At 35.1% G+C, this 18915-nt stretch overlaps 1 protein-coding gene across 7 annotated transcripts in view; it reads right to left on the reverse strand.

Annotated features, from left to right (window-relative positions):
* BTBD10 (BTB domain containing 10) overlaps window positions 1-18915 on the reverse strand; it is a 64005-nt gene that overhangs the window by 30544 nt on the left and 14546 nt on the right. For 5 of the 7 annotated variants that reach the window (XM_081281680.1, XM_081281682.1, XM_081281679.1 and 2 more), the window contains one exon: window positions 14253-14410. The exons of the other annotated variants lie outside the window; for them this stretch is intronic. In XM_081281680.1, coding sequence (XP_081137806.1) covers window positions 14253-14353 — 101 coding nt within the window. In that variant the 5' untranslated portion in view covers window positions 14354-14410. The remainder of the gene's footprint in view (window positions 1-14252; window positions 14411-18915) is intronic. 7 annotated transcript variants of the gene reach the window in all.

The raw sequence follows: 18915 nt of genomic DNA on the forward strand, positions 1-18915 counted from the left end.
AAGGGCATTATCTGAATGAAAAAAAAAATCCAAACCCAAAAGTTGGTACTATATAATTCTATTTATTTAATGTTCTCAAAGTGACAAAATAAATCATAGCAATGGAGAAACAACTCAGGGATCGCCAGGGGTACAGATGGAGAGAGGTGTAACTATAAAGAAGGAACATCAAAGAGTTTCTCTGTAGTGTTAAAACAGTACTGCATCCTGACTGGTGGATATTATATGGATCTACACATATGATAAAATCCCATAGAACTAACTATGTATCAGAATTTAAAAAGAGTGCATATAAAAACTGATGAAATCCAAAAAAGGTCAACAGTTAATAAAATGTCAATTTCCTGGTTTTTGATAATGTACTTCATTAGTTAAATTAAGTATTTAAGATGTTACCTTTGGGAGAATCTGGGTAGAGTAGATATAAGTCTAAAATTATCTCACAATGAAAAAGTTTGACACTTAGAACAAAAAAGGTAGCAGACACTGCGGAGACAATAAAAAAAACAAAGCTATAACCAATAAATTCAGTAATATAAGATACTATATACGTAAAACAAAGACTGACTGCTATTTTTAAAAATTTAAAGAAAGAATTCTTAGAAATTCCAAACTGGGGCTGGGGTTGTAGCTCAGTGGTAGAGTGCTTGCCTCACATGTATGTAGGCACTGGGTTTGATTCTCAGCACTACATAAAAAATAAACAAATAAATTAAAGATATTGTGTCCATCTACAATCAACAAAATAAAGAAAAAATTTCAAACACAGTAATATCAATTTTTTTTTTCTGGTGGAGCTGGGGATTGAACCGAGGGCCTTGTACATGTGAGGCCCCAGTAAAGATTACTAAGAAGGTTGAAAGAAAATATTTGACATATACTCAAAAGTATAAAAAAAAAAAAAAAAGAGAAAAAGAAATGGGTGAAAGTGAAAGAATAAGAAAATTATACAACTAATTAAAACAGGTCAACATGCAACTAATACATATGCTCTAAAGAGAATATAGAAAATGAATGGGAATAAATTATCAAAGAAAAATTTCCAGAATTAACTGATATAAGCAGCACTCCTATAAGAAAATTGTTGACAAATACATAACACTACAATATCTACAATGTGAATGGTATACATTTACAGATGACCCCTTTTTTGCAATATGCACCTAATAAAACCATACATGATAGGCCCAACTCCTGATTAAAGGAATTATTTTCTTTAACTTTAAATATTCCCACCAATTAACATCATAACCTATTATATCATTATTCATGTTTTTAAATACAGCTGAAGTTTCACAGTATATATAGTAAGTCAGCACTTTCTTTTGTCAAATACTACTTTATGTGTGTCCTTGTGTAGGAATATAGATATGAAGATTGACAAGGTTCTTAAAACTTTCAATCGCACTTTTAAAAGCATTTTTTCTTAAAAATGAAGTGAGCCTCCTTGTAAATTTCTGATCAGATGTTCCTATTCATTTGAATTAGTTTGTCCTTAATAAAGAAGCACTATTTTCAATTCTAAATTTTTATTTTTAAGTGAAAATAACCTGTTTTTATTACTCTAACAAATATCATGACCTTAGTATTTTAAACTAAAGGTTTTATACTAAATATATTTTTGAAGCAACTGATTTATGCATGCTATTATAAGCATTTTTAATGTGTTAAGACAGGTTGGCTCGTGGGTCAAGTTTAACCCATCGCCTGATTTTGTTAACACAGTTTTCTTGGTAAACACCTATGTCCATTCATTACAGGTTAAGCATCCATAATTCAAAATGCTCGAAAATCCTCTTGGGCACTTCAAGTGAGAAATTCCAAGCCTGACCTTATGTGATAAGTCACAGTCAAAACACAAGTGCACCAAAATTACTACATAAAATTACCTTCAGGTTATATATATAAAGTATATATGAAACACACGACTTTCTTGTTTAGACTTAGGTCTCCTCCTTAACATACTTCCCTGTTGATATGCAAGTATTCCAAATTTTTTTTTTTAAAAAAACGGAAATCTGAAATATTTCCCAAGCATTTTGGATAAGAGATACTCAACATATATTACTGCTTATGGTTTCGTTCACATTACAATACCAACATTCAGTGGTTGGGACAAAGACCTTGTAGACCAATATTTAAAAGTAGTGTGCAGATCTTTAAAGAGCTCACTTTTGAAATCATGCTAAGGATCTTTCATTGTCAGAAGAATATCAAAATTATATTTTTACCTAACTCCCTTAGATAGTCTTCCTTTCTTAAGAAATTTATGCTATGGAATCATGCTGTTTCTCTGATGAAGTATCAAAACTCAGACTGGTGAAATAAATTGCAAGGCATGCATACATAAAACAATGTAATTCAATTATAATGTAGAAGATAATTTCATGACCCAGGGTATGTTCAGAATTTCCTTTTTCTAAAAGGAGAGGTTATATAATAGTTCATACAGTAATATCTAGAAATCATTTTTAAGTATACATGTGTGATTTTTATACATTAAATGTATATCCAGGGAAAAAATAGGCTATAAATACCAAAATACCTAAAAGTATTATTTTGATAGGATATTTTTATTTTCTTTTATAGGCCTTCCAGTGTTTGCCAAATTTATGAAATGAAAATGTACTACTTTTCCAATGACAGGCATTATTATCTTAAAAGAATCAGCAGAACCACAGGAAAGTATTCTAAAAAGTTAAGATAAAAAGGTCTAGCTTGAGATTCTACTCTTATAACTCTATTACTATAACAAGCTTAGAAAAACATCTCTGGACCCAAAACCACAAATTTATATATGTATAATGTGATTAATTCAACTATATACATAAATAAGCCTTGACAACCAGCAAGATGACCAAAGTTTTAGACATTAAACAGGGGAAATCACAAGAACTTCACTGTTATTTCAAGGAAAGGATGCAAAGAACTACACACACACACACACACTAAAAGTAATTTTAAAATACTGAATATCCCAAAATTCCTTAGAAAATAAATGATCAGTAGGATAGTGGTAATGATGGCAGAAGGAATAAAACATAGTTAAAATGCTTTAAATTGTGCTAACATTTCCTAATTAGGTAAGCAATGCCACCTGCCTAGATTTAAAACCTCACAGAAGAACAATTATCTTTATTTAGAAATTTTATCTGGTTGAAAATCAATTTTCACTAACCCAAAAACTTATCTGGCTTATTCTCTGTTTCAGTGGCAGTTGTAGATTTTTCTATTCAGAGTGCATGTTCTATAAAACTAGAAAGTAAGTCATTTTAAACATTAGGCTTTATCTTCCAAATACATTTAGTCCTGTAAAATACCACTACTTATAAGTAATTAAACTAATTCTTAATTCATCCAATATAAAAATATATCCAATTCCATCTTTAGAAAATTATTTCAATTATTTCATTTCTATCTTGAATTTTATTTTCAAATATATCAAAAATATCTCAAAATTAATCTTTCCTTAATTAAGTTTCTATATTCATAAAATACAGTATCAAATGGAATGCATTCCCAAGTTACATTAAGTAAAAAACATCAAAGTCATGAAAACAACAAAAATATACTTCATTTATTTTAAATAACTTGCCATTCAACTGAAAGATATATGATCATTTTCATCTAGAAATGTAAATGATCACAATCAAACAAAGGCCAACATATCCTTCTCAATCTTTCCCTCATATTCGTATATGTATATAATTATAAAACAAAGATATCATGTAATAAATACATACACACCTTCCTTTAGCATATACCAAGGTAGACACACAAAAACAAGAAAAAAATGTTGAAATCAGAGTATAAAGGGACTCTGCTCTTTCAAACAATGCAGCACTGAAAGCCAGGTCAGCATCCTTGGGCATTACTAGGAAACTTTAGCACATCTGATATTTCCATCATCTTCAAGATTCTTCTGAACATTCAGAAAATTTCCCCCACCTCACCTCTCCACAGACTTCCTTTAGCTTTCCTCCCTCTACTGTGTAATAATGCTGTTGCAGATATAAAGGCTTTAAATGTTCAGAGATTCAACCCCCTCTCTATATTAATTCAGTTCATTTTCTCACAGACACTGACTCAGCCGTGGGTTGTGCAGCACTGACGTTTCTAACCAAACAGCATTGTGTGAGCTGTGATCATCCCATTTCTCCATCTCTGAACAGTGATTGGATATTGTAACTGATAGACAAGTGAAGAAAACACAGGGGATGAGGGCTTAGAGATATGTAGATATGTTGCCAATGCCATCTGTAAAGCTAATTCTAGCTCTGACAGCTTGCCAGGTTTTAGAAAACTAGGATGCAGATAACTTTCCTTTTTCCTTTCAATATTTGTGTATACATTCTGGTCAATAATGTTTTTCTTTAAAACCAAAGGGAAAATATCGTCTACACTTTAAGAATTCACTCAAGAACTATTCTTTTAAGCAACCAAACTTTTCCCTTTTAGACTGCTGCTGAAGTGATTTAAAAGGGAAAATGGAAAACTCAGAAGAAATGAGCATGCGTACTTCTGGGGAATGAAACCTTGCGGCAAAGTCTGATATTGAATGTACGATGCATTTATCTTTAGCAACCTGAGCAGACTGCAGATCAGAGTTTTATATAGTCATTCTGCCCAACTCAAATATTCAAAAGCCTTCAGCATATATTCTTGCTATACACATTATACAGAAGAGGTACTCATTTTCTTTTTTTAAAATAGCAAAACCTCCTCTAATTCAGGTGCACACGCCTGTAATCCCAGCTACTTTGAAGGCTGAGGAAGGAGAATCACAACTTGGAGGCCAATCTGGCAACTTAACAACACTTTGCCTCAAAATAAAATAAAAAGGGCTGGGGATGTAGCTCAATGGTAGAAACTTGCCTAGCATACCCAAGACCCTGGGTTCAATCCCCAGGATCCCACCCCCTACTCACCACCCCTCCAACACAAAGATTCCTCTAACTCATAAATAAAAGGGGAAAATGTCATAATTAGACCAAATATACCTCAACCAAAATGACTTTTTAACATCTTTAGCTATTACCAAACCCTTCTATGTAGATATTAACTATACAATTACTCACACAGAAACAAAGTTCACTGATTTTTAAGTAATATACTTCTATACCACCTGAAGAGAGACCCCAGCACCTGAAGTCTATCTATGTCCAAACAGCTTTCTCTATCTTTTATATCAGAGTGCTAGACAAATCTATATTCAAGTTGGGTGCAGTGGTGCACACCTGTAATCCTAGCAGCTCAGGATGCTGAGACAGGAGGATGGCAAGTTCAAAGTCAGCCTCAGCAACTCAGCAAGGCCCTAAGCAACTTAGCTGTCTCAAAATAAAAAAGGATAAGAATGTAGCTTAGTGGTTAAGCATTCCTGGGTTCAATCTTAAACACACACACACATACACAAATCTATATTCAAAAGAAAGTTCAGAAAATAAAGTACCTTAAAATTGTGTAAGATGGAAATTATAAAGTCAATACCTACAAACCTCAGATGGCAACAGTCAGAACAGAAAAGACTGCAACCATTACTATTACTTTTGTAAATCAGAAAGTTTATTTTTATCACACCCAGCAAGGAAAGAGGGGAAAAATTCAAAACTAAGACACTAAAAAAATAAGGCTATTCAAAAATACATATAAATGAAATACATATTTAAACAAGATGACTTTTAGATTATCTACAATATTGAGACAATAAAGAAAACTATGCTCACTTATTCGTAAATTTAAATCCCCAATTGTATGCGATAGCAATAAGTCCAGCTTAAAAACTAACATTCTCAGTCTCCCTGATCCAGAAATGACCACAGGACATAGCTCTAGTTAATGATTAACTAGAAAATCTGCTAGAAAATCTCAAGAAATTTAATTTCCTGATATAAATGAATCCCTTTCCAACTGCTCCTTTTCCCTTTTTTCTTGTCTAGAAGGTAGACATGATGGCTAGAGCTATAATATCCACCTTGTGACTATAAGAGAAAAGCCAAGCAAAGCAGAGATTTTTAATCCTGATATATCCTAAAGCAATTAAAACTACTCAGCCATCACCTACCTCTAGATTTCTTAGGTACAAAAAACTAAATCCCCAACTTAGGCCAACATTTAGTCTGGTTTTCTTTTACAAACATCCCTAAATAAAATCTATAATATTCAAAAAAGTAGGTAGATGCACAAATAAAACAAAATCGGCCACAAGTTGGTACCTTCAAGCTGGGTAATGGGTAACAGGGATTCATTATACCTAGTAGATTATGATAAATTTAAAAATTGAGAAAGAAAAAGAAGCTTTTTTTATAAATTCCAGCTATGCCATTTATAAGTTCAATGGCCTTGGTCAAGGATATTAGCCTGACTGTTTTTATCTGCCAAATGGAGACAATAATAATATCCAGAGCTCTACTTTCAGATCTGGTCAAAGTAATCTCCTGAAGGTCCCTGGCAGAAATTTCCTCCATCTACCTTAATAATTAATACTCTAATCACCTTAGGATTTTCTCAAGCCTTATTTTTTAAAATTTATTTTAGATGTTGATGGACCTTTATTTTATTCATTTATTTATATGTAGTGCTGAGATTCGAACCCAGGGCCACACACATGCTAGGCAAACCCTCTACCACTGAGCCACAACCCCAGCCCTCAAGCCTTATTTTTGATACTGATTCATTCTCTGAACTTTACAACTCAATACCACTATTTAATTAGTTTGAGTACACTAATTGTTCTGTATGTGAATATTAAAGCATTTCCAAGCAGTACCCTCATATTCTTTAAAACTTCTCCTAAACTAAGGGAAGATTCTCAATAAAATTTGCTAATGTTTGTTTTTTAAAACCTCTTAGTCAATCAGTTTATTATCAACTCCCAGCAGGTAGGTAGTGCACACCTGAAATCCCAGCAACTCTGAAGGCTGAGGCAGGAGGATCAAAAGTTTGAGGTCAGCCTCAGCAACTTTTTAGCAAGACCCTGTCTCGATAGATAGATAGATAGATAGATAGATAGATAGATAGATAAGGAGTTGATCAATGGGAGAGTGCCCCCAGGATTCTTCTATTACAGGTATAGAAGGAGGGAGAGAGAGGGAAGGAATAAATAAATACACAAGTAAGTAAATATTCTGGGGACTGGGGATGTAGCTCAGTGGTAAGAGTGTTTGCATTGTATGCAGGAGGCCCTGGGCTTGTTCCCCAGCACCATAAAAATAAATTAGTAACTAAATAAACTCCCAAAGTAAAATATTTTTAAAAGTCAAACAATACTTCCAAGTATCCTATGTTTCTAAATGCATAGGGACAAGAGGTCTCTAAAAATAAGCTGTTCTTTTGGGGCAGATTTTTTACAAATTAGGTTTAAAGTAATCTCAAAGAACTTCATGGTTTTTACATAAGATAATTTTTAAAATCAATTTACTGATGTTTAATTTCCCTTTAATGTTTTTCATTCAAACAACCCTAAATATTAATGCAGCCCACCTTACGAAAGGATGAAAAAATTAATGAAAGGCTGAGGATGTAGCTCAGTGGTAGACAACCTGCCTAGCATATACAAGGCCCTGGGTTCAATCCCTAGCACTGTACAGGAGGGAGGGAGGAAGGGAGGGAGTGAGGGAAGAAATTGATTAATTAATTTACCAATGCTACAACTACCAAGAAGAGCTGTATTTGTTAATGAAATCAAACAACAATGGAAAAAGCACTGAAAGTTTTAAAACATTTTTCCCACTGTATGCATGTAGCTTTTATAAAGCAAACAATGGCTTACTTCCACCCTCATCACCTCTTCAGTATATAATGTAGCACTGTATACATGAGCAGAAAAATATTGTGAATTAGGAAGGATAATATATAATTCACCTGTATAATAAACACACGAGTAGATAAAAATATAACCTCACACAATCCAATGCCTCTTTAATCTCAAAGACTAAGTAATTATCCATGAAACAGAGAAAAAGAACTAATGCCCCATTTGGAGAACACACGTATACTCACTAACTATAAACAAAACAAAAAACATTGACATCATTTGGCATGTAATTATAAGTTAATAAAGTCACTACACATTAACATTTTACGATCTTATCCCATTAAAAGTCTGCAATGTCAGTGAACTTCTTGTCAGGGGACTTAAAAGTATCAGTCACTCATGTTGCTTAGCTGTAATACACAGTTTAAAAGTACCTAAAGTGAGAAGAGATTAAGAGTTCTGTGGGGCAACATGGCGGCGGGCGCAGAGAGATCAAGTCTCTGACCTCTTCAGCTGTGCAGGCATAGGGAGTCATAAACAACCTAAATCTGTTTGCTCAGGATCACTAGGCAATGCTGAGCTGACATGGATCTGGGGCAAACAGTCTGGGCCTCTCAGAACACACTCTGAGCCCAGATCGGCTGAATTCAAGCTCCCGTTCGCCTGCTTCCCGCAGACAAACAGCTGTGACTCAGCACTAATCCATCCGGCTGAAACAACTGGTCAGCCCTTCTGATCCTACGGAGGTAAATGCCTACCGAGCCTTCATAGGTAGGGGCCACAGGTTTGAAACGGGGCTTGGGAGAGACAGTAAGGACCCACCCGTTGCATTGGTCACCCGGCAAAGGGAAATGAACTGTCGCCATTTGCAAGAGATACCACCATGGCAGAGAACTGACGTCATCAGACTGTGGCGCAGGAGATAACTTCATTGAAACCTGCGGCTACAGGTGTGTAATTCCCTAGCCTTCCCTCTCCACACATCGGGGAAAGCTTAAGGGCCCCTCCCAGCTCTCCCGTGAGCACGATATCCAGACCGAGGGAATCAGAGGTGGCGCGGGACCCGAGGCGCGGAACTACCGCTCCCACCAGGGCTGACTGCTGAGGTCTCTTGCACCGGCTACCGGGGGCGTGGCTACCGGAGGGCAAGTAAAATTCGCTGAGGATTCTCAGCCCCAAGCTCTACAAACTTAGGGTCTGAGGGAATGGCAAACTGGAAGAGTGTGCCCAGTCGTTCATGAAAACAGGGCTCCCGGGAGCAGCAAACCTGGCGTGTAGCCAGTATTGTGGTGAGCGGCACCCGAGAGAGGGGCCTGGCTAGAGGAAAAGTGGGAAGTGACTAGACACAAGAGGAGGCCCTAGGCACTCAGGATTGGAGACTCGCCCAGTCTGGGAGGAACTGCTGCACAGTGATTGGTTCCCAGGTATTGACAGGAGAACCTTGGCCTGGTGGGCACAGCGCCACCTACTGGAAGAGAAGTTAATCAAACTCTAAGACTGCATTTATTAGTTTTTTTTTTCTTTTCTCTTTTTTTTTGATTTGGGTTTTTGTTTCATTTTCATTTTTCTTTCTTGTTGTTTTTTTAATTTTTTTTACACTTTTTTTAAAATTTTTTTCTTCTAATTTTAATTTTAATTTTTTTTAATTATTTCTTTTAATTTTTTTTCTTTTTTTATTTCCTATTTTTTTCTTCTTTTGTCTTTTCATTTCTTTTCAATTATCTTATCCCCCCTTCCTTGAATTCTACCTGCTTATTCTCATTCTCTTTAGTGACTTCTTCCCTTCCCTTCTAATACCTTTCCTCCCAAGCATCTAATAAATTTATAGGAGTAAACAGTAACTCATCAGTCAAACAGAACAAGAAGTAACATGAGCAGCTTCAAAAAGCAAGGAAGAAAAGGAGTACAAACAATGCAGGACAGCCTAAATATTCAGGAGGACCTAGAGTCATCAGAAAAATGGTCATATAAAGAACTCAAGGAACACCTTAGACAGATGGAATGGAACCTTAAAGAGGATACAAGACAGCAAATTGAAGCAGCGAAAGAACACATAGAGAATGAATTACATAAACAGATAAAAGAAGAAGTTAAGCATCTTTATCAGGAGATAAGATTATAAAAAAATAATCAAACAATAATTCTAGAAATGAAGGAAATGATAAACCAAATTAAAAACTCAATTGAGAGTATCACTAACAGAGTGGAACAAGTAGAAGCCAGAACGTCAGATAATGAAGACAAAATATATCATCTTGAAAAGAGTCTAGCCAACTCAGAAAGGCTGGTAAAAAATCACGAGAAAGACATCCAAGAGTTATGGGATAACATAAAAAAAACCAAATTTACGAGTCATCGGGATAGAAGAAGGTACAGAGATTCAAACCAAGGGAATGAGTAACCTGCTGATGAAATAATTACAGAAAACTTTCCAGAAATAAAAAAGGAAACAGATATACAAATTGAAGATGCATACAGGACACCGAGCACACAAAATCACAGTAGACCAACGCCAAGACACATTGTTATGAAGATATCCAATATACAGAACAAAGAGAAAATATTAAAAGCTACAAGAGAAAGGAGACAGATTACATTCAGGGGTAAACCAATAAGGTTAACAACGGATTTTTCATCACAGACACTGAAAGCAAGAAGGTCATGGAACAATGTATTTCAAACACTGAAAGACAATGGATGCCAACCAAGAATTCTGTATCCAGCAAAATTAAGCTTCAGGTATGACAACGAAATAAAAATCTTTCATGATAAACAAAAGTTAAAAGAATTTGCAGCCAGAAAACCAGCATTGCAAAGCATTTTGAGCAAAACACTACACGAGGAAGAAATGAAAAATAACCAAAACCATCAGTGGGAAGTGCCTCGGTAAAGACAGAGGGCGAGGGGAAAGATAATCATGGAGAAACAAACTAAATTTTTTTAAAAAAGGATAAATAATCAAACATGGATAAATAATCAAACATGGATGGAAGTACAAACCATATATCAATAGTAACTCTGAATGTTAATGGCTTAAACTCTCCAATAAAGCGACATAGGCTGGTATCATGGATTAAAAAAACAAATCCAACAATATGCTGCCTCCAGGAGACACATCTGATTGGAAAAGACATACACAGGCTGAAGGTGAAAGGATGGGAAAAAATATACCATGCACACGGTCCTCGTAAGCAAGCAGGGGTGGCCATCCTCATATCGAATAAAATCGACTTCAAGACTAAGTTAATCAAAAGGGATAAGGAAGGACATTATATACTGTTAAAAGGAACCATTCACCAATAAGACATAACAATTATCAATATTTATGCACCAAATAATGGTGCTGCGACATTCATAAAACAAATTCTCCTCAAGTTCAAGAATCAAATAGTCCACAACACAATAATTATGGGTGACTTCAACACATAAAAATAGGAAAAGAAGAACTTAAATTATGACTATTTGTAGATGACATGATTCTATACCTAGAAGACCCAAAAGGGTCTACAAAGAAACTACTAGAACTAATAAATGAATTCAGCAAAGTGGCAGGATATAAAATCAACACGCATAAATCAAAGGCATTTCTGTATATCAGCGACAAAACTTCTGAAACGGAAATGAGGAAAAACACTCCTTTCACAATATTCTCAAAAAAAAAAAATAAAATACTTGGGAATCAACCTAACAAAAGAGGTGAAAGATTTATACAATGAAAACTACAGAACCCTAAAGAGAGAAGTAGAAGAAGATCTTAGAAGATGGAAAAATATACCCTGTTCATGGATAGGCAGAACTAACATCATCAAAATGGCGATATTACCAAAAGTTCTCTATAGGTCTAATGCAATGCCAATCAAAATCCCAATGGCACTTCTTGTAGAAATAGATAAAGCAATCATGAAATTCATATGGAAAAATAAAAGACCCAGAATAGCAAAAGCAATACTAAGCAGGAAGTGTGAATCAGGTGGTATTGCGTTACCAGACTTCAAACTATATTACAGAGCAATAGTAACAAAAACAGCATGGTACTGGTACCAAAACAGGCGGGTGGACCAAAGGTACAGAATAGAGGACACAGAGACTAATCCACAAAGTTACAACTATCTTATATTTGATAAAGGGGCTAAAAGCATGCAATGGAGGAAAGATAGCATCTTCAACAAATGGTGTTGGGTAAACTGGAAATCCATATGCAAGAAAATGAAACAAAATCCTCTCCTCTCACCATGCACAAAAGTTAACTCAAAATGGATCAAAGACCTTGATATCAAATCAGAGACTCTGCGTCTGATAGAAGAAAAAGTTGGCCTTGATCTACATATTGTAGGGTTGGGCTCCAAATTCCTTAATAGGACACCCATAGCACAAGAGTTAATAACAAGAATCAACAATTGGGACTTACTTAAACTAAAAAGTTTTTTCACAGCAAGAGAAACAATAAGAGAGGTAAACAGGGAGCCTACATCCTGGGAACAAATTTTTACTCCTCACACTTCAGATAGAGCCCTAATATCCAGAGTATACAAAGAACTCAAAAAATTAGACAACAAGATAACAAATAACACAATCAACAAATGGGCCAAGGACCTGAACAGACACTTCTCAGAGGAGGATATACAATCAATCAAGAAGTACATGAAAAAATGCTCACCATCTCTAGCAGTCAGAGAAATGCAAATCAAAACCACCCTAAGATACCATCTCACTCCTGTAAGATTGGCAGCCACTATGAAGTCAAACAACAACACGTGCTGGCGAGGATGTGGAGAAAAGGGTACACTTGTACATTGCTGGTGGGACTGCAAATTGGTGCAACCAATTTGGAAAGCAGTTTGGAGATTCCTGGGAAAGCTGGGAATGGAACCACCATTTGACCCTGCTATTGCCCTTCTCGGACTATTCCCTGAAGACCTTAAAAGAGCATGCTACAGGGATACTGCCACATCGATGTTCATAGCAGCACAATTCACAATAGCTAGACTGTGGAACCAACCCAGATGCCCTTCAATAGATGAATGGATAAAAAAAATGTGGCATCTATACACAATGGAGTACTATGCAGCAATAAAAATGACAAAATCATAGAATTTGCAGGGAAATGGATGGCACTAGAGCAGATTATGCTTAGTGAAGCTAGCCAATCCCTAAAATACAAATACCAAATGTCTTCTTTGATATAATGAGAGCAACTATGAACAGAGCAGGGAGGAAGAGCAGGAAGAAAAGATTAACATTAAACAGAGACATGAGATGGGAGGGAAAGGGAGAGAACAGGGAAATTGCATGGAAATGAAGGGAGACCCTCATTGCTATACAAAATTACATATAAGAGGTTGTGAGGGGAATGGGAAAATAAACAAGGAGAGAAATGAATTACAGTAGATGGGGTAGAGAGAGAAGATGTGAGGGGAGGGGAGGGGGGATAGTAGGGGATAAGAAAGGTAGCAGAATACAACAATTACTAATAGGGCATTATGTAAAATTGTGGATGTGTAACTGACGTGATTCTGCAATCTGCATTTGGGGTAAAATTGGGGGTTCATAACCCACTTCAATCTAATGTATGAAATATGATATGTCAAGAGCTTTGTAATGTAGTGAACAACCAATAAAAAAAAGAAAAAAAAAAGAAAAGAAAAGTACCTAAAGTATTTCTTAAAAATTACAAAACAGATTTCAATATCATGGCATGTTTTTTTCAAGAAAGCTAGTATTTGTTATCAGTCATCAGGAGAATTTTATATTCTAGTTAGTTAAATATTCTATAATATCCTCTAAGCAATATTCACCCAGCAAAATCCTCTATGAAAACATGCTTACATACCTGTAATATGTGAGGTTTATAAGCTGTCAATTAATATCCTAAAATTTCAGATCACAAAGTATTGTAAATGAGGTATTCCTCATTTAGTCTCACAGCACAAAATGATAGTTTTAAAAAAAACATATAGATAAGCAGAACCTTTTGAAATGAATTTCATTTCATGCATCAAACTTTAAATGAACCAGTATGGTCACTCCAAAAAAGACCGATTTTCCCATTAGGATCAGTATGGCAGCATAATATAAATTCATACAGTTACAAATGTATTGAGGAAAACACTGACATAAATCTATAAATTATCATGTGTAATCTAAACATATAATAAACTTAGAATACAAAATAAATTCCTATAGATTTTAAAATACAAAGAACTAACTGGTTTTGCCAGAGATTCCAATTAAGCCAATTATAATACTCGATCATGGAGTCAACTAAGATTTTAACATAATTTAGAGACAGAAATAAATCTTAAAACAAATATGAATATAAAAACTTAAAAAGAAAGAACTGTTTCTCTGTAAGCTAATTAAGGAGAAATATAAACATGCACAATATTTTGTAAACCATCCCCCATACTCTGACAGGACTTGCCACAACCAAATGCAGTAGTAGTCTTTATAATCAGTTTTAGCAGCGCTTTGATATGTGAAATACATATTTTCTACCTACCTTGAATGTTTATAAAGTTTACGAGGTCTACTATGCAATTTCCGATCCCAATTCTCTGGATCACTGGAGTTACTGTCATAGGGATGAGGCCGTCCTGCCATCCCACTTCAAGTTTCCTCACACTACTGCTTTGAAAGCACACATGTAGCACCCATAACCTACATAAGAGAGTAGTGTTGACCTTTAAATCTATTCCACTCAGAATAAAATAGCCATAGAATTTTATATACTTGATATTATTGACATATTTTAAAAGTGATGAATGGATCATAAAACACTAAGTATACAAAGTGCCAAAAAACAGATTACCATAAGCCCCAGGAGTCTTTTTAGGTACTTTTCATATGACTTATCTATTAAATTTGCTACTCCTATGTAACAGTGTACCATTCATATCTAATGTATATATTTAACTCCTATTTAGATAGTCATGTTTCCAAACATTAATATAATACCAAAAGGCAAAAACAATTCCATAGAATGATTTATTTATATAAATTTCACTTGGAACACATTTCTTAATGACTAAAAGATAAGATGCTTAACAAAGCAACTAGTAAGACCAAACAACAATGGTATTATTTCTTTAACCAAGTTAAAGAAGCCAAATAGAAATTTAATATCTGCTCAAAAAATAAATCTATGTAAACATCCTTGTGTTCACTTACAGTGCTATTACCACAAGAAGGTGCTTTATCAATACAATTCATACACTTAACATCTTTTCATATGTTAGGCCTGTGACTGTTAAATCTACCTAGTCATATAAAATTGTAAGAAAACTCAATAGTGTTATAGAATCCCTGGACTATACATTTTTAAAGTATATTCACATCTAATTTAATTTTCACATTCACCTTGCAAGGTAGACATTATAATTTCCATATAAAAAACAGCAAACATCTTTAGAATTTGGGTAACATTATCAAAGTTCACAATATCACTATTCAATAGTAAATACTACTATTTACTCTTTATACTAAAAAGCAATAAAAATTTAGTATACAGAATAGTCTTGATCTTGAAAAGTGCTCAGACTGAAGTATTTGGTTGAAAGTAGATCAGCCTGGGGCAGCAGCACCTGCCTTTAATTCCAGCAGCTTGGGAGGCTGAGGCAGGAGGATCAAAAGTTCAAAGTTAGCCTCAGCAAAAGCGAGGCACTAAGCAACTCTAAGCAACTCAGTGAGACCCTGTCTCTAAATAAAATACAAAATAGGGCTAGGGATGTGGTTCAGTGGTTGAGTGCCCCTGCTCAATAGGAAGGAAGGAAGGAAGGAAGGAAGGAAGGAAGGAAGGGAGGGAGGGAGGGAGGGAGGGAGGGAGGGGAAGGGAAGGGAAGGAAGGGAGGGAAGGAAGGGGAGGGAAGGAAGGAAGGGAAGGAAGGAAGGGAAAGAAGGGAAGGAAGGGGAGGAAGGGGAGGAAGGAAGGGGAGGAAGGGGAGGAAGGAAGGGGAGGAAGGGGAGGAAGGAAGGGAAGGAAGGGGAGGAAGGGGAGGAAGGGGAGGAAGGGAGGGGAGGAAGGGAAGGAAGGGGAGGAAGGAAGGAAGGAAGGAAGGGAGGGGAGGAAGGAAGGAAGGAAGGAAGGAAGGAAGGAAGGAAGGAAGGAAGATCAGATTTGACTTTCAGAGACTGTGAACACCAAAAGAAACCAAATGATAAACTTTGTTCAAATTTTTCTGACCAAATAAACAATTTGAACAAAGTTATATAAACTGGTCTAGAACCCAGGTGTCCTGATGCCTGCTCTTATATACTTACTTTTTCTATACTTTTGTTAAGTTGAATTTGATGGAGAAAAGTAAGGAGAATCATACATAAAAGTCAAAGGGAAGTCCCCAAATCAGGAAAAGACCTTCCTAAGTTTTATGTGATATTCCAGTATAATTTCACAGAGAATGCCAAAGACAACTCATTAAAATTTTGAATTTTATATCAAAAACAGTAAAATAAATGGTTTTATTTTAGATAAACTATTTTTCTATGATTTTTCCTCATGGTTACTTCATACCTTCTTTCCAAAAAGTTGAAAATCATATAATAAATTAATATTTCAATAATATATAAATATTTCAATGAATGAAATAAAAATAATGGGAAAGGGGAAAAGGAAGAATTGCACAATGGCTGGTTCAAATCCCTAAGCAAATGCTACATGATTTATTTTTGGAATGCTCCCAGAAAAGGAAATCCATTTCCTGAAGGATCACTGAATCACCAAAAATCAGTTATTAAATGAATGTAAAAACTATGAAATTACTTTGAACATAAAGATGTCAATCTCAATTGAGTTTTTAACTATGAAAATATATTTACTCTAAATAAAACTAAAAACTTCAACTTTATATTATAGCTAATTATCCATACTGAAGAGAGAAAAAGAGAACAAATCAGAGAAATAAAGGGAAAAAGTGGTCATCAATAGAAACACAAAAGCTATAAAGAATAGTAGGAAAAAAATCAATAAGGAGGGATAAGTAAGATGAAGAGATTTAGCATGTTCTGTAGAATGAGATTTAGAACATTTTTCTCCTGACTTTACAGGTCTTCCAATAAATTATTCCAGGGATTAACATTTCATTCTTTACAAAGCATTTTTCCCTCTGCATCCTCACCAGCATACAAGACCATTTTTTCTCTTCCTTACACTTAACTATCAGAGACATTCCTCTGACTAGGATGGCAACAAATGCCCACTGAGAGAACAATCCCAAATCATGAGAGGCAGTGGCAAATAGGCAAGGAATAAGGTAGATTCAGATCCACTGTAACACACAAAACATAAGGGAAATGCCAAAGTTTTCCTAATTTGATCCTACTGAAAATAGTGAGCATATATTTATTCAAAGTAGTGAGCAAGCAAAAAGAAAAAAAATGTTTAATGTCCAGATAAAGGCTTTTAAAAAGTCAATTAAAAAAAGCATATTCACATTTGATTTGTCAAAAAAAACCCTGAAGTATTTATTACCAGGTGAAAGATTTCTCCCACCCCTCACACCCAATAATTATGGGAGTATAAGCAGACTAAAAAGTGAAATTCAAGTTGAGATATCCCGAAAAAACATGCATGTGTCTACACATGTTAGTGTATTTTTAAATTTTATAACTAACCTAAAGATAAAACTAAATGGTTAAAAGGTAACTGATATACAATATATACTATTTTGTGCCATACTCTGTGACTTATATTTGTCTGACTTCATTCATTCACTCATTCAAGCACTTACGGAGCATCTATTACAATACGCCAAGCCACCTGCAATATGCTGTCAGACATTATTTCTCAAAAAACAAACAAAAACCTCATTCAAGTAAGAGAAAAATGACACTTCTCATGACCTGCTCTTGAGTCTCTCATCTACCTACAGCCCCTCTACTCAAGTCTTTGCACGGTTAACCTACCATTTCTCCCCATTAAGTCTTGGTATTCTTTAGGATTTTATCTTCCTGAGTGGTTGCTTGGGTCCAAGGAATCAAAAGACAAAAAAATGAAGATAAAACCCTCGAGAACATCAGAATTAGTTTTCACATCTCTATTTTCACAATCTTTATTTCCATTATCACCATTTGAATTCTTCAACAGGCTTCCCAAATTGCAAAACCAGTCTTGTTGTTTTGGCCTCCCACATCAGCTGGAGTCATCTTTATTCACCAAGTTAGAAACTTTGAAATCATCCCTGACTTCTTATTTCCCTACCTCAAGTCTACTTTTTAAAAAATTTCTGTTTTCTAGAAAGAATGTCACTGTTCATTTTATTTTTAAGACAATGAAAATCATGCAGAAATCACCTGTACAGAAGCTGAAAAAACTGGGCTTGTTGATTAGAGACATGTGTTCCTCCAGATTACCAAAATTTAACTGAGAAAAGGTGATTCAATTACTTTTACTTATCTTGGATATTACTATCTCAACAAGGAGGGGCAGGAGTTATAAAAATCTTTAAAACAAAGGTAACATAAGTGTTCCCTGGGACATTATTTACAGATATTATTAATGACAATGATCTATAGAAGGATCTTTTTTTTTTTTAAAGTAACAATGTGAGACAGGAATTTAGGAACACAGAGAGCAATGAATCTCAAAAGGGGAACCGCCCTTGAACCACTGTAATACAAAACAACTTGTAAGCAACCCAGACTTCTTCCTAGAGAGTAGCTTGCCTACTGATGAAAAAAAGAACAAAACAAGATAACTACAAGGCATCTGGAGGAATTAAGTAGCAGGATTAAAACATGCAAGGGAAGGGTGAAGTACAAAAAAAAAATGGGTATCCTCACCCTGACTTCGGTTCTAGTCCCAGCCCCTTAGCTACCCTATAAATATAAGAACTCCAAACTAAAGCAAACAACATACTTTCTCAGTAATCACCCATATTCCCATTCTCAAATGTGTGCTATCCCTTTATAATAAATCTCTTACCCTGCTACTCGTCCTAAGGCATCCTTGACTTCCTTATGTAATATGTCAGGAGCCTGGAATGTTCAAGTAAGTACACAAGATCTCTTCTGCCTCTGGAGAGACCTCTTTAGATCCCCTTATGTTGACATAAGGAAACAATTCATTCTATTCGTACTAGGTATCAATGAGCTAAGAAGTTTATATACGTCTATTTTAAAGCTTAAAACAACCCTATATTAGTCTCCTGTTTCATATATGAACAAATAGT

The sequence above is a fragment of the Spermophilus citellus genome, assembly GCF_964194105.1.
Source record: "Spermophilus citellus genome assembly, chromosome: 2".
Classification (NCBI taxonomy): Eukaryota; Metazoa; Chordata; class Mammalia; order Rodentia; family Sciuridae; genus Spermophilus; species Spermophilus citellus.